Source organism: Helianthus annuus, chromosome 1 (genome assembly GCF_002127325.2).
Source record: "Helianthus annuus cultivar XRQ/B chromosome 1, HanXRQr2.0-SUNRISE, whole genome shotgun sequence".
Taxonomy (NCBI): Eukaryota; Viridiplantae; Streptophyta; class Magnoliopsida; order Asterales; family Asteraceae; genus Helianthus; species Helianthus annuus.
The window spans coordinates 70,871,462-70,892,839 of NC_035433.2; the positions used below are offsets into that span (position 1 = coordinate 70,871,462).

The window sequence follows — 21,378 nt, forward strand, 5'->3', positions numbered from 1 at the left end:
ACCGGTCGATTTTAAAAACTTTAGCCACCAGCTGCGAATTTTTATTGGTGAACGCGACGCACAAGTTTTCCTAGAACGCTTGCGTGAGCGTTATGACAACCTACCCAACTTCTTTTTTGATTACACCGTATCAAACGGAAAGTTGTCCTCTGTATTCTGGGCTGATGAGATTTCAAAGCTTAACTACAAAGCTTTTGGCGATGTCCTAGCGTTTGATGCAACTTACAGCACAAACAGGTTAGCCCCCCTCCACTCTAACATATGTTAGGACTGTGTCCCAAAGTATCCAATTTTAGTTTGACCAAAAAAGTTGTTCATATTGTTAACATCAAATCAATTTTTTTGTTCATAGGTACAAGATGGTTTTTGTGCCATTCACGGGTGTGGATCATCATTTCCAATGTGTTACATTTGGAGCTGGTTTGATATCAAACGAGTCAATTGAATCTTACGTGTGGTTGCTTAAGGCTTTCTTGAAGGCACACGGTACTCAACCAACTCTCGTGCTGAGTGATCAAGACCCATCCATGCTACAAGCTGTTCCTATGGTCTTTACAGAATCACGTCACCGTCTATGCATGTGGCATATAATGAAAAAACTACCATCCAAGGTATACATAAGTTTGTTAACCTTTAACATGTGTTATCCAACATAACACCCTTTTACATGTCTTCTCAAATTGTTTTAATCTAACTCGTGTTATAACTATTAAAATTTTCAGATCTCAGCCGACGTGCTCGATAACACTGATCTTCGGTCCTGCATTCATCGGTTGGTTTGGAATGTTTATATCAAACCTGAAACGTTTGAGTCCCGCTGGAATGACCTCCTACAAACATTTGGGCTTCAAGAGCACAGCTGGTTAAACGACATGTACAACATGAGACATCTCTGGGTTCCAGCCTACTTCAGAGAACTGCCCATGTGTTGCTTGATGAAGACCACCTCCCGATGCGAAAGCTCTAATGCTGCCTTCAAGGTTAACTCAACAAGCGCAAACACGCTTGTACAATTTATGATGTGCTTTGAAAATAGGGTAGACAGCCAACGATATCGTCAACGTGTTTCGGAGTTCAAAACCTCTTCTACCATGTTCTCTGGCAATACTGAGTTAGCGATAGAGCAACACGCGTTCGCCATTTACACAAACGCTGTTTTCGCCCAAGTGCAAAAAGAAATAATTAAAGGTAAGTTTTTATGCTACATCACAAACCAAAGTGAGACGAGCGATTCCAGTCTTCTGATAGACGTCACTCATTTGGATAAAAGGAACAACATCACAAATGTCTATCAGGTAACACATGTTAGGCACTTTACATTATTCCACGTACTCTAACATATTTTTGCATCTAAATGGGTTTTCCTTTGTTTGTCTCTGTTCAAATCAGGTTACGTACAACAATGTCGATCAATCGGCCAATTGCTCATGCAGGAATTTCACACGTATCGGGTATCTGTGTCGCCATGTCTTTTGTGTCTATCGCTTGAAAAATGTTGAAAGGATTCCACCACAATACATAAACGACAGGTGGCGCCGAGATGCCCTCCCCAAACATGTTTTTTCAATTTCCAGTCGATACGGAGTCAACCCACACGCACCGTCCATTATGCGGAATGAAATCCTCGACCTCGTTACTGAATGCGTAGATGTTGCTAGAACCGATGAGGATGCGTTGGCAAAACTGGTTGACCAACTCAGGGATTTCAAGATCAATATTCTTTCCAGGCAACCGTTGGCAACAACTGAAAATGAATCAAATGAGGCTCAAATGGAAGAAATAGTTGGGCAACCAATCAACATTCCAGTCGAAGTTGCTAATCCAGAAGTTGCACGCAATAAAGGATGTGGTACTCATACTCGCATTTCTGGGCCCGGTGAGAAGGCCAAAGCAAAACCACCAAAACGTCCAAAGCAGCTTCGCTTATGCAAGCGTTGTGGTCTGTATGTCGACGACCACGACTCATGCAACTGCCTTAAGGTGGCTGCAATGAAAGCAGCAAAGGCAGCTGCTGAACAACTAAGGCAGACTGCCACTGGCGACTGATCATCTGATTAAAATCTTTTTATGTAGTACTATGTAATGGGAGACTCTTCATTTTGGCCTTCTTACGCACATGTAACAGTCTTTTGTCATCATCCTGCTATTATCTGTTACGTGTGTAAGAAGGTATAACTTTTTGAGTCCCAATAATCATATGTAGGATTGTAAGAAACTCTATGGCCTTTGGCCACTTTTGTCATATTAGGCCCGAAGGTCATTCGTGGACCGCTGTGGTATATTAAGCGGAAGCAGTTTATCTTAACATTTAACTGCATTTTGATATCTGTTTTTCTGTGTTTCATTTTTCTACCGATGGCGGAAAAAAAAAAACAAAAAAACATGCATATCACATGTTAATTCCCCATAATGATTTGCTCTCTTTAACTTCAAATGATCAAAACAATCTTTTGTTAACTATACAGCTGGAGTAAAAAAAAAAACAGATTGGATAAAAAAAAAAATAAACAGAAACAGATGCATAACACATGTTACTTACCCATAATGATTTGATCTTTTTAACTCAAAAACACTTGCTTAACACATGTTAGTTTACGTAATGGTTTGGGTCTTTAATCTTGAAAGTTTCAAAACACTTGCTTAACACATGTTAGTTTACGTAATGATTTGGGTCTTTAATCTTGAAAGTTTCAAAACACTATTTTGGTTAACACATGTTAGTTTACGTAATGGTTTGGGTCTTCAACATGGAAAGATTCAAAACACTATGTGTTAACCACATAACAAACAACATATATACTTACACACGTAACAGGTTATAGAAGTAGACTTCAAGCAACTTAAACAAACATTCTACTACTAGGTTACATAAAAAGAAAAAAAAACATAATAAAACACCAACAAGACGACATTCGTATGTCGTTTTGTTTCAACATAAGGTCATCAGGTTAACACATTTTCAAACACTTTCACCATACCAACTACCCATGGGTATCCTCCACTAGTAACATTGTTTTAATCATGGTGTGGGGAATTCCTCATCATGAAAGTACACTGGAGACGGGCTGCGCTCACCCTCCCATGGGTCATGGTAACACCAGGACTGGATTGTTTCCGGTGAGTATGGACACAACGGGCAGCCACACATTTCATGGTCTGGATCCGTCAGCAACCTAACCAACTCATCTGGTAGCCCCTTCAACTTTTCATCATCTGGAACAATGTGCTGCCTTCGGCCTGGTTGATCTCGCGACACACCAGATACATCAGTGACATTTTTCTTTTCGCTTTCTGAAGCATCCTCACTTGAAGTTACTCCAGTTTTCCGGTCCTCTCCATTTTTGTGAGACCCTTTTCTTTCGTTAACCTCCATGCACCGGCCCTCACATGCTTCTTTCCCTTTTTGTTTGAGCTTCTCCATGCTTGGTTGGCTAGCCGTATCCTTACCATCACACGGGTCCATCTCATTAAAAGACTTTTGGGACATCTTACACCTTATGGTTAACTGAATTGGTGTAGTAGGATTGTGAAGTATTACAGAATATTAGGTGGGTTCTTCCCTCCAATACTTATAGAGGACTTCCCTGTCTACATTTCATATAGTCTTCTTGACTTGACCTTTTTTGATGTGACCAAAAGCTGATAAAAAAGCAAATATTCCTTTTTTCCCAATAAAGTTGCTTTTATAGACCCCAACCTACATGCTTGTACTATTCTGCCAACAACTTTCTAGTGTTCCCCATATTTGTACTACCTATTTAGAAAGCCTGTTCCCCTTGGAAAGAGCGTTTTTTTGTTTTTCTAACATATGTTACAAAACAATTTCACAATTTCTAATATAACATTATAAACTATGTCAATAAACTTGGTTAATACTATTCTACGCCATTTAACAACACATCAATATTTTTTAGAGTTTATAATTACCAACTAACTAAACATCATATTCAATATATATAGTTTATCCCCAAAAAGACATCCTGACGATGCCATACCCAACAAAACACCTACCCCCGCATTACGTTTGAAGCAAAATCCCCAAATCCATCAAAGTTCATTACATGTTTCCAAAAAACATATCCGGCGAAATTAAGGCATAATTATTCTACAGTAACATGTGTTAGCCACCATAACACGTGTTACTCTATTCGGCATTCTTCCTTGATTTTTGGCAGCAGCACATTCACCTCCGAACATAATATGTGCGCCGCATACCTCTTTCTCAACTTTCTCACCTCCGCCATCTTCCTCGCCCCACTCGTGCTGAACCCACAGTTAAAACTTTGGTTTTTCCCCATATAGCACTCCATGTGCCGCATCAAGAAGACCCCACAATCAGTTGTGTTTGCGGTTGTTGCCCAAGGAACCGGCATACGCTGGATGTTGCAGTACTCTATGTCATCGGCTCGTGGATTCCCAACCTCCCGCAGATATTGCACAAACATATCTTTCTGCATACGCATACACAAGACATAGTTAGTAATTCTAAAAAAAATAAAAAAAAAAATAACCTAACAGTCTTGCCAGTGTTATCACACTTATTTTTAAATCAATTTGATGTTTTGTTACTTACAATCTTATACGCTGTGTCCTTGTGTAGGTAGTAGACACTATCTTCTATCAACTGACCTTGACGGGCTTTGTCATTATCAATGACATAAATCCCGGGGTCGCGTAACTCAAACACTACCAAGTAAAAGTGTTTGTGCTCCAATATAGGGAAGAAAACAATGTCTTGATTTCGGAAATCAGGAACGCAATCAACTCTGTTGACCGCACCCTTTATCCCAAGCCGAAACTTGTGCATCCGCGCCTCTACCCCGCCTTCGTCAGTTGTGAGCATCCATGGAAACTTCAAGCATAACAGAGAAATTAATCAGGTCAATAATAGGACACACTGTAATTTATATATACATGGCACTTACCACAACTTTAGTCCCAAAAAATTGCCTACTGTAAGCCTCCCGTGATTTTCTTTTCTCCTGGAAGTTCAGCACCTCCGCCCAACAGTCAATAATGCCATCCGAGACCTCATTGCCAACATTTAAACTCTTGAACATGGACCGAGATGCTTGTACATGGGTAGGGCTTCTGAACAGCAACTCCCTGAAGTCAGGTGTACAAACCACAAAATAAATTTGAATACGTTAACATATGTAATTTATTCTTTTACTAATAATTCGTACGGTTACGCCCCTACTTACACAGACATATGTATCGGACTATCTACATCAGCCACTGACGAAGAACCCTGTTCCCTCCTGCGTTTAAATAAAAAAATAAACCAATTATCCAGTGTATGAATCGTTGTTTATCGTTTACACTATTCCTATAAAACAATAAACAACTTTTGCAATTCTACTTACATGTTTGCCTCCATTGCCCGCTTCCTACGACAAAATCCACTTAAAAGGTGCATTGGGCTTTCATCGGCGTGTATGTAGTCCCACAGATTTGTCTCCTTCTTTGTAATTGGCTGGCCCATGTCAACAGTCCTTATATAGTAAGGTGATCTGTTTGGCTCCGCTGCCACCTTCTCTCGGAAGGGGAGTTTCCTTTTTTGTGCCCCCAACTCAGCCAACATGCGCACACGGTTAGCAAGCGGAATATTGTCCTCCACCTCATACATATCACTACCACAAGATCCCAGCCCAGTTTGACCTTTGTGGATTGCAATGGCCGGGTCATAGGAGCTAACTGGGTCTACCATTATAACCATGCTCAAGTCTGCGGTAGCCTCCACATCGCCTAACACATAAAAAATAAATAGATGATGTAACGCGTAAACAACTACAACACATTCGATACGATAAATGAAGGTGTTTTAGCTCACCAAAAGGTTTGGTTTCTGTCCGGGGGATGTCCTCCATCTTCCCACTTGTGCAACCTGCACGTTTAATGCAAATAAGTATATTATACATGACTCATACTAACCCATCCATACTAACTTCGCTTAATGCTATATCTTACCAATTTCGTGTGACACGTCCACTTGAGCCCCAATTTGTGTCATCCCAAGGCTCCAATTCGGGCCATCTAAATTTCGTTCATCAAAAACGGGATCGGGCACATTGTCTGTATGAACAACTAACATGTGTTAACTCAGTAAATGATAGACAGGGGAAACCATTTTAACACATGTTGGAGCATGAAAGTCCTTACCGTCATTCTCTGCAAAAGGGACCTCTTCAGCCGCTTTCCCTTTTGCATCGACATCATGTTCCCTCTCACCCCCGTCGCCCGAAACTATTGAATCAACAACCGCGCTAGTGCACCCTTGCATGTTTATAATAGTCGCACGCATCCCATCATGCTCAGACTTACCTTCTGCACCTGCATAACACAATGCTGTTACAAAGCATGCACAACTTACTACCAGGAAAACATTAAATACTTACTGTTTAAAACACGGTCAGTCTCATCAACAGCCCCATTTTCTTCGCCATCCGGAACACCGTGTTCGTCCTTATCATCAACAGCCCCGCCCGCAGCTGAAAAAACGATGCCACCACTCTCTTCCTTTCTTCCATCTGACGGTGCGTTCTTAACTTCAATCTCGATTTTAGGATCTGCACTTGCATAAACATTTTTCGAGATATCACATAGCTAAGCCTTGCTAAACAAAAAAAAAAAAATAAGGTTTCCGAAGCTTACCTTCCTTCCCACTCTGTTCATCATGTTTACTATCCTTGGCCTCCATCTCGACCATTTTGTCCATTCTTTGATCACAAACAAACTTTGCTTCGTAAATCTCATCCTTTTTGACGTCATCCGCTTTAAGATTGGTGTTCTGTTCATCATTGGGCTTCGCAGCCACTTTATTGTCTGTATCCACTCTACGCTCAGCACGTGTAACAAACTGCGAGTCCGGACCCCGGTAATCTGTGCACACAAGATGACATACGTTAAAGAAAACAAAGTAACAAAGCACACTTTTAGAGTCAGTCATTATTAAGGGGTTTACGAGAACTACCATGTGCACCGTGCACTTCGGCTGCTTTAATACGCATTATTGCACGCATTAAACCCAGCGGTTTATGCACTTCTTCGGCATCATTTTCATACACCCCTCCTGCGCCTTTATTTTTTTCGTCCCCACCCACACTACAGTCCTCGCGACTTGAATTACCAGCATCATTAACACTCTTATCACCTTCCCCGACTTCAATTGTATTTTTCCCAAGTTCACTAACCCTCAGTTCTCTCTCTTCCAACTGCTTCTTCGTCTTGATTAACCCTATAACATAACATGAACATTACATGCGTTTAAGTAACGTACCCATATTAGACGGTAATACAGGTTAACTGGCTAACACATGTTATACATTACCTGACTCGTCACCACCATCCGTTTCTCCACGGAGAATCTTTGTTTTTGACTCCTGGCAATTCGGGGTGACAAAGCTGGCTTTTGTTTCCGAAGCACCCTTCAACAGATTCAGACGGGGAGACCTCCTTACCCGCGCCGACATAACTGTTTCCAGCTCTCCGGTACACTCTGCTGCAACCACAAGGGAAGGTTATACCATATGATAATTAACTCCTTTGACGTGTGTTAAGGAATGTCATATCATTCCATAACATACAGTTAAGTAAAGGTATTCTTAAAAAGGGTATAACATGTAACAAACTACCTCTTTCTTTGTCACTTTCCGTGCCTTGTCCACCAATCTGCATACTTCTCTTTCTCCTTTTTGGCGTGACAAACATTTCTTCTGTTTCCCTAACATGTTTTAAGTTCTCAAGTCGTGCTGATCTCCGCACCTCAACCGACTTTCCACCATCTTCAATCTCTTCATCATGGTCTTCAACACCATCATTTGCGAATGATTGCACTTGAACATCAGCTGCACATTAAAAATAAAAAAATAAATAAATAAATATTGTCAATAATTACAGGTTGAAGAACCGGCCAAATGGGTTTCCGTGTTCATTTCATATACATCGTTAGCCCACCTTCTTGGTCATCGAAGTCTATCACTGAAGATCCTACTGCTTTCAGCCTACTTTTACTGATTTTTTTTGTTTTGCCGGACAAGCGACTTCCTGTACAAGCTCATTATTGGTGACCCATCCGAAAGATCATCATCGATGCCATCCCCTACGAAAACGTTCCCACAAGGATTAATGGATTTCAAAATAATTTAACTAAATAACACAGACAATAACAGGGCCCGACAATAACATTTACTAACTAGCGTTCTCTCCTTCATTGATGTGATTCTTTTCATCATTTCTCAAATCGTCCAAGACCGAATTGATCTTGTGTGACGCTAAATCTACCGCATCATCGTGATCCTCCCTTTCACTATCTTTCTTCTCAAACAAACTATCAAACGTTGAGTTCAACTCTTGTACTTCTTCGTCTTCATGGCTTTCCACCAACAGCGAATCTAACATACCCTCTATTTTGACTTTGTTCTTCTTTGTCACGTATATTAACTGTCGTAATATCGTCAACCTCTCCTGTTGAGTATAGTTTTTAACATTTTTTTTTTTGCACATTATGAACATATACCAATTGCAAAAAAACACATGTTAGAGCATCTATCTTTACCTCTTTAGTTGCCCATTGTTCGACGTTATAGTTTCTGGGACGTGTTAATCCTTTAAACCGTCCTGTTCCAAAACCACCCGCAAGGATTTTAAGCCTTTCTCTCTCTCTCTCAATCTTTTCAAGTTCCAAAAGGCTAAAGGACAGACCGCACTGTCAACCTCCATACCCGTGCACTCAACGCTATCAACGTACAACAACTACAAGAAACAACGATACGTTCAGCAAGGGAAAAAATCAACTATTATAACACATGTTAATTATCTAAGTTACTTAAAGTTGCTTACCATCAGAATCGCTAGAGGACCAACAAAGAAACTCTGTGGGTCCTGCCGATTCCATGTATCCTTGCAAGTTCTCAGCTTTTCCACAACAAGGTCACACCAGTCTATTGTTGCAAACTCCATCTCTTCATCCAGATACTCCAATATTTCTTCCCGTAAACAACTTTGTTTATGACAATCCACCAGCACTGCCACAAAACACATTAAGAAATCCATCCTGAAATCAAAACTGTCTTCGCCATCGGAATCATCAATCATTTTCACCATCTTTGTCGGCGGCACCATTGGCCCCGGGTATCTCGCCCTCCATTCCGTGATGGCCTCACTGAGAATCGGCAGCTTACCAATAGAACTAAACTTTTGCCCACCAGTCGGAATCCCTAACAACTTGTGGATCGCTTTCCTGTTCACCTTGATATCACCGGCAGGCGTATATATCAACATTTTATCGGGATTGAAATTGTCCACAACAAAATAACCTAACTTCGCCGGCAAACCATCAACGCTGAAAGTTAGCATTCGTCCAAAGCCCATTTCCCTGACTGCGTCACGTTGTTGTTCTGTCAATGCCCGTACACACTTATAAAACTGCAACGGTGCAGATCTTGTCCTTATTCCTGGAAATTCATCCTTTTTTGCGCGCTTGCGGGCTTTCTGAACCTTTTCCGGTTTCTTACGTTCTACCTTAGCTTTCCCTGCTCTACCTTTCTCTTTTTCATCAGAACCCTTGTTCTTTTTGGTCTTCAACATGTGTCCGCCCTTCGATGAAGCCGTCACGTCTGACCAACATTTTTATAGGAAACAACAACATTACAAACAATTAGTCTAACTGGCAACATGCAATGATAAAAATGTAAGAACTTTGCATTCATAACATCCAAATTCCTTAAGGGCTTAAAAATAAACTAACCACGGTTTTTCCGCATCACATTGCCATAAGTAACATCGGCGCTGTTTACTTCACCTGTTGATTACCAAAATGTTAGTCCGTTTTCAGGGTCAAGCACAACTAACACATGTTAACAGAAGCCAAGTGTGTAACTTACCACGTTTTCTTTTATGTCCACTCCTTGAAATATCCCTGACATTGCTTTTCTTCCCTACAGTTTTCAAACATGTTAATGACATTTGTGTGGATATGCAACTAGCCTCTCTTGCAGCAAAAAGGAACTTACCCATCTGCATTTTGTTATCCCCCCGTCTGCTTACACCACAACCTTTCATTTAGCACCGAAACATTCGTAAGTTAGACGATTATCTTCAACAATACTTTATACAAATTATAAAAAATATTACTACTTAATCGTTACCTTTTTCGTGTCTCTTCCCATGGCTTGTTGACACAACATCGGCTTCATCATACACTGTAAGGCATCAGACACAATTTAGTTACGCCCAATTTCATACCCAACACACTATCAACATACAGATCACCTTTGAACTATGTATAGTGTTTAGTAACATAAAAATTCTAACCTAGCTCCCGTTGCGTTGGACCAAAGTCAGCTCGTTGTTTGGAAGGACCGGGCTTGGGTTCCTCCGATAAAATCACAACGCTAGGGCTACCAGAACTTTTTCGCCCTAAATTGTGTTTCGAAGTCCTACATATTTAAAAATAAAACAAACTCAGGTTGCCTCTTTCCAATAATCGGTTGAAGCCAAACCTACTTGGACATGACGGATAACAACAAACTAACCTGTTGTTTGAAGTCTGAATCTTCCGTAAACGTTTCAGCTTCAAAGACGACGACAATATTATGAACGACTTCCTCATCGGATTCTATGTTAGGGTTTGTGGGTAGAAGCTTTTCAATGCTGTCGTATCAATTGTAAAGAAGATGAACAGGAATGGAGAAAGGATTAAGGACGAGAGAGAATCATGAACAGGAATGTAGAAATGAGTAAAATGGAAAAGAAGAGAGTTTTTTTGAATTTGGGTAAACTTCTTTGATTAGACTGCTACTGCATGGCAGTCATTGCTGTCCTCCCAATGCTTTTTGATACCGAAAATGCCCTTCGATGGTACAAGTTGGCAGTGTTTTTTATTTCTTTTTATTTTTATTAACACAATATAATCATGGCCCTTGATCAACTTAGATGTAACCTAATCAATGGTTCAGATGGGGTTTCCATAGTTTTCTCAAAAAGAAGGGGTTTACTATATAACCAAGCCCTATATACATATATACATATATAGGATGAGGATCATTACAGAACACTAACTATTGCGAGAACAAAAAGAACAACTCTAAAATATTAAATTTGGGGATTTAAAGTACATATTTTTAACTTTTATGTTTCTTGCATTCATATATATATTATATATACATAAAAAACCAACGATTTTAACCTACACATAGCCTACATACATGTTGGTAATTTAGCCAACACATAACCTACATATGTGTAGGTTATACAGAAAGTAAAAATTTTCCATGTTTTGTTTTGAATTCTAGTGTAAGAAACAATAAAATCTTATATTTCTAACATTTTCATTTACTTTTTAGGTTTTTAGGATAGAAAAAATGAGTGATTCATTGTGTTCTGCGTGTTCTCGCAATATTTAGTGTTAGGGTCGGGATTTAGAGAAAACGGTAGAAAGTGTGAGAACGGTGAGAACGCTTATCAATGGTCCGTCAAAACAATCTATGGACTGGATTGGCGCGGTGGCATTTTCGTATATAACATCAATTTTATTACGTGGACGCGCTTCAATAATGGTAAAAGCGTCTTTTGACTACTCCAAACAAAACGCCATCTCATGAAAATAAAACGCCAAACAAAAATCACACAGCATTTTGCTAAAAACGCCATTAGATATAAAACGCCAAACTTAATTATAGTAAAATCCCGCCTAAAAAACCGCCAAAAAAATCTTATATATAACAACTCAGACCTTCAATTAAAAAACGCAAACAAAAACCCCAAACGCCATATTTAATATATACCATTCGACTGATAAACGCCAGAAAACCCAAACATCAAATATATTGCTGTCAATAAAGTGTAGCTGTATGGTGTGGACAACATTGTCAGTTATCTTCCTTAGCTGAGGATTAACAATGTTATCCAACACCATACAACAACACTTTATTGATTTTAGCATGATCAAATTTACAGTTTTAAGATTGTTTATTTTGGGGCGTTCTTTTTCTCGGTAAAACGCCAAAAAAAGATAACATTTTGGCTGAAAGTGTGTAAACGCAATAACATTTTGCTGCATGAGATGGACAAAAATTATAGAAAAAGAGGCTGATTTCATACGAAAGTCGAAACAGCCAGTGAAGATGCTTCAGAAGAAGAAAGAGACTGGTGACAGTGAAGATTTGAAGATCAATATTTATTTTGTTTAATTTTCTTTTTCAGTTGATTGTTATTTAATAAACAACGCTATCTAATAAAAACGCCAAAAAGGCAAATGTCTTACACCTTTGGCGTTTATCAAACCATCATAAAATTACTTTGGACAAGTGTTATAAGAAAACTTTTTTTATGTATTCTTTTTTTATTTTCCTTTTCAGTTGATTGTTGTAATAAAAACGCCATATATAATAAAAACGCCAAAACAGCCAAAATTCTTGTTTAAACGATATCATCCCGTTAAACGTCCCCCAAAACTCCCAAACTATAATAAAATTAGTTTGAAAAATTTTGTCAAGCTTCAAGACCTAAGCCCTTGAACCAGCGATTAAACTAACATGGCAGACATAAGTTGCAAAATCGAAAACTCAAACCACCTTGATATGTGTAGGTCCATTTCAGCAAATCTGCTAGCGAAATTAGGTTCGGGTCAAACGGGTCGTTTTATAAAAAGGTAACAAATAACTCACATCTGGTGGATTGCCACCGCGAACTCTTAAGCAACTTGAGTTTTCCTAAGCTAGATGTGGCTGCTACTTTTGAAGCACCAAACACATGTTTTGCAAGCTGTATTATAGCTATTAGGCAGCAAACTTAAGGTTTTTAACTATTTTAGTATCTCTACATGTGATTTTAAGAGATTAAAATACCCGAATTATGAATGTTCCGACTCCACCAGCAGCATAAACAACTGCGGCAGCTAGTCAACCAAACTCGGCTTTTGAAATTATAATCAAGGTCTGACTTCATCGACTTTAAGAGGCGTGTAGATTGGTGGTGATGGCAGTGGTTGTTGGGGATGAAGAGAGAGAGGGTATATAGAGAAAGAAGATAGGTGGTTGTTAGGTGGTGGTTGTTGGTGGTGTGCGGTCGCCGGCGGTGATGATGGGTTTGATGGTGGCTGGGTAGGGTTGAGACTTGAGAGAGAAGAGAGTGCAGAGAGGGTAGAAGAGAATGAAGAGATGATGGGTTTGTTATATTTTATTATTATATATAATATATAATATAATCTTGTATTTGTAGTTTACTAAAATACCCTTAGTTTTATATTTGAAGTTACCAAAATACCCTTTCAGTTAATAAATAATTTGGATGGAGTTAGAGGCGAGGAGTGAAATCATGAAAGGCTTCATAGATAAGGGAGTAAATTGGCTATTTTTAAAGTTTAAGACAAAACCGTTAAAGTGACCAAACCATAGGGAGCAAAACAGAAGTTTACTCTATTAAAAACTAGCAAGAAGGTAGCACAAAACCAAAAAGAATCACTAAAAAGATTTTACACCAATTTTTCCATGAAAGAGATTTAAACGGAGATCTATACTTTATCCAAAGGTATCCAAGCGATTTAATGTCTTCTATAAGTGACCAAAGTCGTTTTGTTGGAGAAGGTAAAGACTTTGCTTTTCCGGTGGACCAACCCAACATCGAATGTTTGTGAATGAAGAGAAAATCATGAACCGAGAAAACGTATCTCGGTTGGAGTCCACAGTCCACACCACCTGCTGACAAAGCTCCGAACGGACACGTCAAAGTGACAAAATTAGGTGGTCGCTGGACTCTCCCTGTTCACACATGGGTTGGGATTCGGTCCATTTGCGCTTTCCACGTAAATATGTTGATCTTCTTTCGGACCCAACTATTCCAACTAAAAACAAACTGTTAAACCGAGCCTGAGGCCTTGAACAACGTTCTTTTCATCGAAGCAACTGAGAAGGATCCATTGTCATCATTGGACCAAATCCAATGGTTCGGTTGCTGGGAAAAAGAACCCCTTGGGAGGAGATCTGACAAGTCTGCTAGTTCCTTATTTTCCACTCAAAACAATCTTGCATCAAACAACTTTTGTTCTTCTCCAACAGAAATAAGTTGGGGAACAACTATCTTGATCCACCCAAGAATCAAAAAACAAATACTATTCCCTATTCCAACCTCCCCCTTGATGAGCTTCACAAGGATGAGATTACATTTTGCCAACCGGTTTTTCAGCTTAAATATCGTGTTCCACGTACCCGGAAGGCTCTTGGCATGAGGAAGGGGAGGCTACTATCTATTAGAGCCGTGAATTGACAAAATTTCTTTCCTCTAAAAAGAATTTGGCTCGTTCTTGAACCGCCACCACCACTTTGTGAGAGATGTATTAGCATAACGAAGCGATGTAAGCCCCAAACCATCAGCCTCTATGGGATAAGTAATTCCCTCCCAACTCAACCAACCAGTCTTCTTTTTGTCCTCCTTGGCGCCCCCAAAAAAGTTTCGCTTCCATATTCTTGTTGACTAGATTTTTAAATTGGTAAATTTGATCAGGCAAATCATTTCTGACAAAATTTAAGTATTTGTTACAAAAAATAACTAATACCCACTTGGAACTTAACAAAAACCGAGTTTTTAACACAGGAAAAATAGGTGGATTGAACCGATTGAGAAAAAAAGACGTTCATATAAAAGATCTATGTTAAGGGCAAAACCGTCTACGGGCTAGCTTTAGTCTGCTAGTCTGATGACTGACTCGAGGCGGCCAAATCTCGTTGCTCTAATGGTTCATGATAACTCAGATCACACAACCCTTGTACTAGCAACACCAATCAATTTTTTTCACAAACTTTTGACATATAACTTGTCATATGATGGAAGTATCTAAAGAAAACCCTTATGATTTAGAAAACTTGGGAAACTCTAACCTTCCGAATTTAAAAAAAAATTACACATGTTATATACATGTTTTTAACGATTTTAGGCAAAAAAAAAAATATAAAAAGCGCCGAGTGGATATTTTTTAAAAAAATAAACAAATTTATGGGTAACATATGTCAGACGAATGTAACATATGTTACACCGAAACTTGTTTATTTTTTTTTAAATATCTACTCGGCGCTTTTTTGATTTTTTTTTTTGCCCAAAACCCTTAAAAACATGTATATAACATGTGTAAATTTAAAAAAAAAAAATCGGGAGCTTTGAGTTTCTCGGGTTTTCTAACAAGTGGGTTTTCTATACATCCTTCCCCTATACATATGTATGTGTATATATATATATATATATATAGAGAGAGAGAGAGAAAGTGTACTGTACAATAGGGCTTATCGTACGATACGTACGCGATCATCCCAGCCGTTCGATCTGGTGCGAATTCAATCTTCGCATGTGATAAAAAGGCAAATGAAATCGCATGGCTTGAAAATGCAATGAAATCGCATGTTTGAACTCCCATGCAAATGAAATCGCATGTAAAAAATGGTTAGCATGGTGTAATGTGAAAAATGGCATGGGGTGTGTAGATGGACAAAATCGCATGTGGAAGATTGAATATCGCATGTGAAAGAATGGCTAGCATGGGGTAATGTGAAAAATGGCATGCGGTGTGTAGAATCGCATGTGGAAGATTGAATATCGCATGTGAAAAAATGGCTAGCATGGGGTAATGTGAAAAATGGCATCGGGTGTGTAGAATCACATGTGGAAGATTGAATATAGCATGTGAAAAAATGGTTAGCATGGTGTAATGTGAAAAATGGCATGGGGTGTGTAGATGGACAAAATCGCACGTGGAAGATTGAATTCGCACAGTTCGTACAGTTCGCATGGAGATATGAAATCGCATGGGAGATGAAGATCTGACTGCTCGGGTTATCTGTAACACCCCAAAATATGCAATTTATATGTTTTACTTTAAATATTTAAATGTGTAAAATCAACTAAGTTAAAGAATGTGATGTTAGTTTTGAAAGAATGGAACTTTAGTGTGTTAATATAAACAAGTGGAATTAGAGGGGCTGAAATTGTAAATAATGAAAGAAAATTATTAAATAACAAATTAAAAACACAAAACACACTTTGTGTGTTCTCTGTGGATCGATCAGAAGCAAGAGAACCAAGGAGAAACCCTAGTTCCAGAGATTCTCAAGAATTGAAAGAGATTAAGAGCCCAAACTAATGCATGAACTCAAAACTTTAATCATCTAAGCTTGTACATTGAATGGTAAGTCGAATTTTCTATTTTGGATGAATTGTAGAAAGTGGGTTTTAACCCAATCATGAAATTATGTGGAAATCTTATGTAGTTGAGAGTTAGGGTTTCATAATGGTTCGAAAATGTTGCTTGATTTCTGATTGTCTGAATGATTTAAGCTTTATACCCAATTGTTGTGAAAGTATGATGAACAAGATGATTTAAAGAAAAGCTAGTAGGTGAAAATTGCTATATGATCTTGAATAGAGATAGAGAAATTTAGTTAAGATGGTGTAGGATGGAAGAAAGCTATGAACTTGATTGATTCTTGTTAGATTAGAAGGTGAACAAGTAGAATTATGCTATGAATACTTGTACCTTGTGCTTTGTTGATGTTGTGCACACCAAGTGTTTGATAAAATGCCTTAATAAAGATTTCAACCATATTAGTCATAAACGCTATGTGTTTTGAATGTGTTTATGATGTAGATGTAGATTACATGATGTCTTGCCAAGTAGGGTATATAGACGAGTATGAGATATAAATTCTAAGTATGAATGGTATTGTTTAGGTATAAAGGAAGAAAGTTCAAGTCAAGCAAAGCAACAAGGGAATCAAGATCGAGGTACGCTACTTGTACAATTCATGATTTTAATATATTGTTGTGTTTAACATTAGATGTGTCGAATTGAATCATGTATGAAAGTAGTATTTGTATGGACCCTTTTATGAATGGGTCGGAGGATGAGAATGCAAGAATTGAAAGAATGGTATGAAGTTCCATTTGGAACATATATGTGCGAAAGAATGAAAGTATGTAGTAATTTTACAAGTTTGCGGATGTCATAATGGTTACAAGTTGGTAAGTTGAATTCTTGAGTTAAAGGAAAGAATTTTAATGCTAATAAGTTTACTTTGTTGTGGCGATGTAGGTAAATCTCAAGTTTAGCTTTCAAGCTTCGCCCGGTTCGAACACACTTCAAGGCCCGTCCCATGTTCCGCTACTTTTGTAAAGAAGACAATGTTTAATACTTTGGTCGCTTTGTTTATCTCTAGTAGTTAAAAACATAGTTCTTGTTATGTATTTTGAACTTAATGATTCTCGTATGTGTGTCAAGGTCGTTTGATGGTATATATTATGTCTTTTGAAAAGTGCCATGTTAAACATATATTTTGAATGTGAAAAACAGGGGACCGATCGTTTTACTAACGGGTCATGCCCAAATTTCGTTAGAATAAGCATGTCACTATTTAAATAATTTAAAAGAAAATTTTGGGCGTTACAAGTTGGTATCAGAGCCTAGGTTTGAGGGATTTAAGCATCAAATGCTTGAACTCAAACCGAAAGCTCGTATGAAGTGTGTGTTCGTTCCACGGCGCGAAGCAACTAAGTACCTTTAAAAATTTGAAATTTTGCATTACGAATAATTTAGTTATGAAATGTTATGGAATTGTTTCGGGATCATGTGGAAAGGTGTGGGATGAATCGGATCAGTTTGGATTAGAACGGGTCGGAAAGTGGCTGCAAAAATAAAAAAAATTCACCATATTATGCTGGGCGTCACCGTAAGCTACGGTGGCTACCGTAGCTTACGGTAGACCCTGGGACAGAATTCCTACCGTAAGACAGTAGTTTCGTGGCGTAAGGAAAAAGACGCCACCATAAGCTACGGTGGGCACCATATCTTACGGTGGAGACCATTTTCAGCCATTTTGAAATAGGTTGTTCTGTTTATTGTTTTATTCGTACGGAAAGTATTAAGAACATTATAATGGGATTCTAAAGGTTAAGAAAAGTGACATTAAGATATGTAGAGGGAAGAATACCATAATAATGGCGGTCCGAAACGTCGTATTTCCAAAGGAAGTTTGAGGATGTATTTGTCGTGAGTATTTTTACATGATTAAAAAGAATGAGAGCTATGAATTATCAGTTTGACTACATGATAGAAAGAAGGAATGAACGTTTAAAATAAAGAATGATGTTTATGTGTAGATGGCGGATACGAATGAGGATGAAGCGACACAACAAGAACAACTGAAAGCTATGATTTTAGAAGAGATTGGAAAGGCAATGCAGGCAAATATTCCTCATTTGGCCCAAGAAGTAGAAAGTCATGTGTTTGAATGGTGGAAACAATGATGGCGAGTAAGATGGACGAGTTAAAGGAGATGATCGGAGAAATGCAAGGAAAGAAAGGAACTCACAAATGCACATACAAAGAATTTATGGCGTGCAACCCAATACCTTTCAAAGGAGAAATTGATCCTATAGCATGTCAAAGGTGGATTGCAAGTACTGAGGCGGTGTTTGTAAGGAGTCATTGTGAAAAGGAGGATCAAGTGATGTTTGCCACCGGTTTGTTACAACTCCAAGCTAAAGACTGGTGGGATGCTTATAGTAAAGAGATTGGAGAAGACAAAGTTCAAGCCTTGACGTGGCAAGAGTTCAAGGAACCTTTTCTAAAGTACCACTGTCCGCAATCTGCCATTGACAAGATCCAAGAAGATTTCTTACATCTCCGTCAGAAAGACGAAACCATTGATGAAATCACCAACACTTTTCTTGACAAGCTGAAGTTCTGTAAAGAAATAGCGGGAATGGAAAGAATGAAGATAAACCGCTATCATGGTATGTTGAAGGCTGAATATCAGGAGTTTATAATTCCTGCTAAATATGAAACCTTGAACAAGCTCATTAATTTGGCCCGGGATAAGGAGATTGAACTAAGAAGACAAGCAGAAAGAGGTGAGAAGAGAGTGTCTGAGAATGTTTCCAGTTCAAGCCCGTCAAAGAAACAGAAATTTCAAGATCATGGCAAGAAGGATAAGGCAAAAGATAGCATTCCGAAATGCAAGACTTGTGGAAATTTGCACACGGGGGAGTGCTTGAAGGGGAAGATAGGTTGTTACAATTGTGGTCAAGAGGGACATTCTTACTATAGATGTCCTAATCCTACCAGGACGTGCTATAACTGTTTCCAACCGGGTCATATTAAGGCTGAATGTCCCAAGCTTCAACAGAAAACCGATAAGGAAGCAAGAAAGGAGGAAGCCCCAAGAGCTAAGGGGAGGATGTTTCAGATCACGACTGAAGAAGCAAAGGACCGCCCGAATGTTGTATCAGGTATATTCTTATTGAACTTGATGCCTACGTACGTGTTATTTGATACTGGAGCCAGTAGATCGTTTGTATCAAGTGAATTAGTGTCACACCCCTCTTTTAGAATCGAAAGAATGCGTGTGCCATTAGAAGTAGAGATAGCGGATAGTAAGAGTTATTTGCTGCACGAAGTTTGTAGAAATTGTGAAAATTATCATTGAAGACGAAAAGTTTGCCATTGACCTTATTCCCATGGTATTGGGAGAATTTAATGTAGGTCCCCTTGATGTATAGATCTTTCACAGAATTGTCAATCCGATCAAGAGTGCGGAATCCTCTTGATCAGAATATAGCAGAATGAGTAGAAACAGAAATCAGCATTTCACTTTCAAACTGGTTTTCTATTGATTATTAGTCAAGCTGAATTACAATCAATCAAACCCTAACCACACTGAAATTTCGTCCAAGCCCTAATTTTCTCTCACGAAATTCTAATGCCTCTCAAACTCTGTTTTTTCTGAATAACCTAAACCCTAATGTCTAACCTTGTTTATATAACACAAGGTTTACAAGTTGGACTAGGGTTTCCTACATGGACAAGCCCAATTCGTCCCCATGGACCCAATGTGGGTTTAGTTTAGCCCAAACTCAATTATCTCACTAATACAAAGCTAAACCCGCTAACCGTTTATTGTTTAACTAATTACAAGATATCCAAAGACCAAATCTAAGCTGTTGTCACAGAATATGCACCAACAAACTCCCCCCTTGACAATAGCTTCATAAAAACTTTGTCTTCAGTCTTCTTGCAATCTTCAAGTAGTCTTGCACTGTCTTTGGTCTTTGGATAGCTTCTGCTTCAATAGCTTCTGTCAGCAACAGACTGTCAGCAACAGACTCCCCCTAAGCTGATGCATCCAATCACCAAATCTTCAACACGTTAGCGTTTGAGTAAACTCCAGTTCAGCATTTGTAAAGCAATCTCCAAACTCTTCAATCTTGTCTGCAATGGAGAAAGGAGGTTCTACCATGCATCCAATCAAACTCTCATCTTCACAGCAACTTCCCAGCAACAAACTGCTTCAATCTGTATACTATAAAACAAACATCTCGAGAAACCATAAAAAATTTTCAACAAAGTTAAATAAATTATTATTTTTCAAGAGATAGTTAAACTGTATCACAGATTAAGCATTTTCAACTTATCACCAACACGCAAAACTTTTTGTTCAACACACAAGAACCTGCATGATTTAAAATTTTGAACTCACTTTCTAACACCGTCTCCCCCTATCAGTAACAATTCCTCCAAGAATAACAATTTTCCGTACATTAAGAATTTTAAACAGAAAAAGACACTATTTTTGGATTTTTATATTTTCTGAAGACAAGTAAATATAAAAAGCAATAAACACTCTATTTTTGTGAGAATCACTGGTAAGAAGATCATATCAGCACAATCAAACTGTTTCACACAATTATATTATTCTTTAATTAATTTTTTGTGAAAAGCAGTCCAAGACGATTACCAGTATGTTTGTCCACTTAAACAAAATGCATGAACATTTCAAGTACCATTACCGTATGATACGTTAAGGTAATTTTAATATACTGAAATACTAGTGTGTCCCACTTCAGGATATACCCCCGCGATCAAGGTATGCACAAAGATTCATCGTAGTAGGTGAGTATACTGAATTCATCCGTTTTATTTTTCAACGATAGATAATTGGTGAACAGGTCAGTACTTCCGTACAGCAGAGAGACCAAAATATCTTATCAAGGGCTAAGACAAATACCATTTTTGGTACGATTTATGCTTTTTGCACATTTGAATGACTCTCTTTGAGAGCTTCTTCATTTATGGGATTTGGCATTTTTTGCTCTTTCAAGATATCCTGGGTGTGTCTAGGTCAGTATGTATCTGGATGCAGCAGAAGGACACCCCTGATATCCCCGGATGAAATAACAGTATAAAGACCCAAAACTTCATATTTTGGCAATCTATCAACGCAAGATTTAAGGTCATTAAACCATACACCACTGATGTGTTCCCCACTCATATTCAGTTCATTTAGGTTTATATCACATTGGTAAGTCGATTATTTCATGCTTTTTGCCTACTGGTAC

The 21,378-nt window shown here is 38.5% G+C and overlaps 2 protein-coding genes and 1 long non-coding RNA gene across 3 annotated transcripts; all 3 read left to right on the plus strand.

Moving 5' to 3' along the window:
- Positions 1 to 1,091: 1,091 nt before the first annotated feature.
- LOC110905686 (protein FAR1-RELATED SEQUENCE 1-like) lies at positions 1,092 to 2,046 on the plus strand. Its single transcript, XM_022151264.2, has 2 exons — positions 1,092 to 1,295; positions 1,390 to 2,046. The coding sequence occupies exons 1-2, from the start codon at positions 1,092 to 1,094 to the stop codon at positions 2,044 to 2,046; spliced, it is 861 nt and encodes a 286-aa protein (XP_022006956.2).
- A 14,027-nt stretch (positions 2,047 to 16,073) lies between these two features.
- LOC110868533 lies at positions 16,074 to 17,297 on the plus strand. The gene is made up of 3 exons (XR_002552543.2): positions 16,074 to 16,174; positions 16,717 to 16,770; positions 17,078 to 17,297. It is a non-coding gene; the product is annotated as an uncharacterized LOC110868533 (long non-coding RNA).
- Positions 17,298 to 18,287: 990 nt separating this feature from the next.
- LOC110905944 lies at positions 18,288 to 19,469 on the plus strand. Its single transcript, XM_022151360.1, has one exon. The coding sequence runs from the start codon at positions 18,288 to 18,290 to the stop codon at positions 19,467 to 19,469; it is 1,182 nt and encodes a 393-aa protein (XP_022007052.1).
- The last annotated feature ends 1,909 nt before the right edge of the window (positions 19,470 to 21,378 follow it).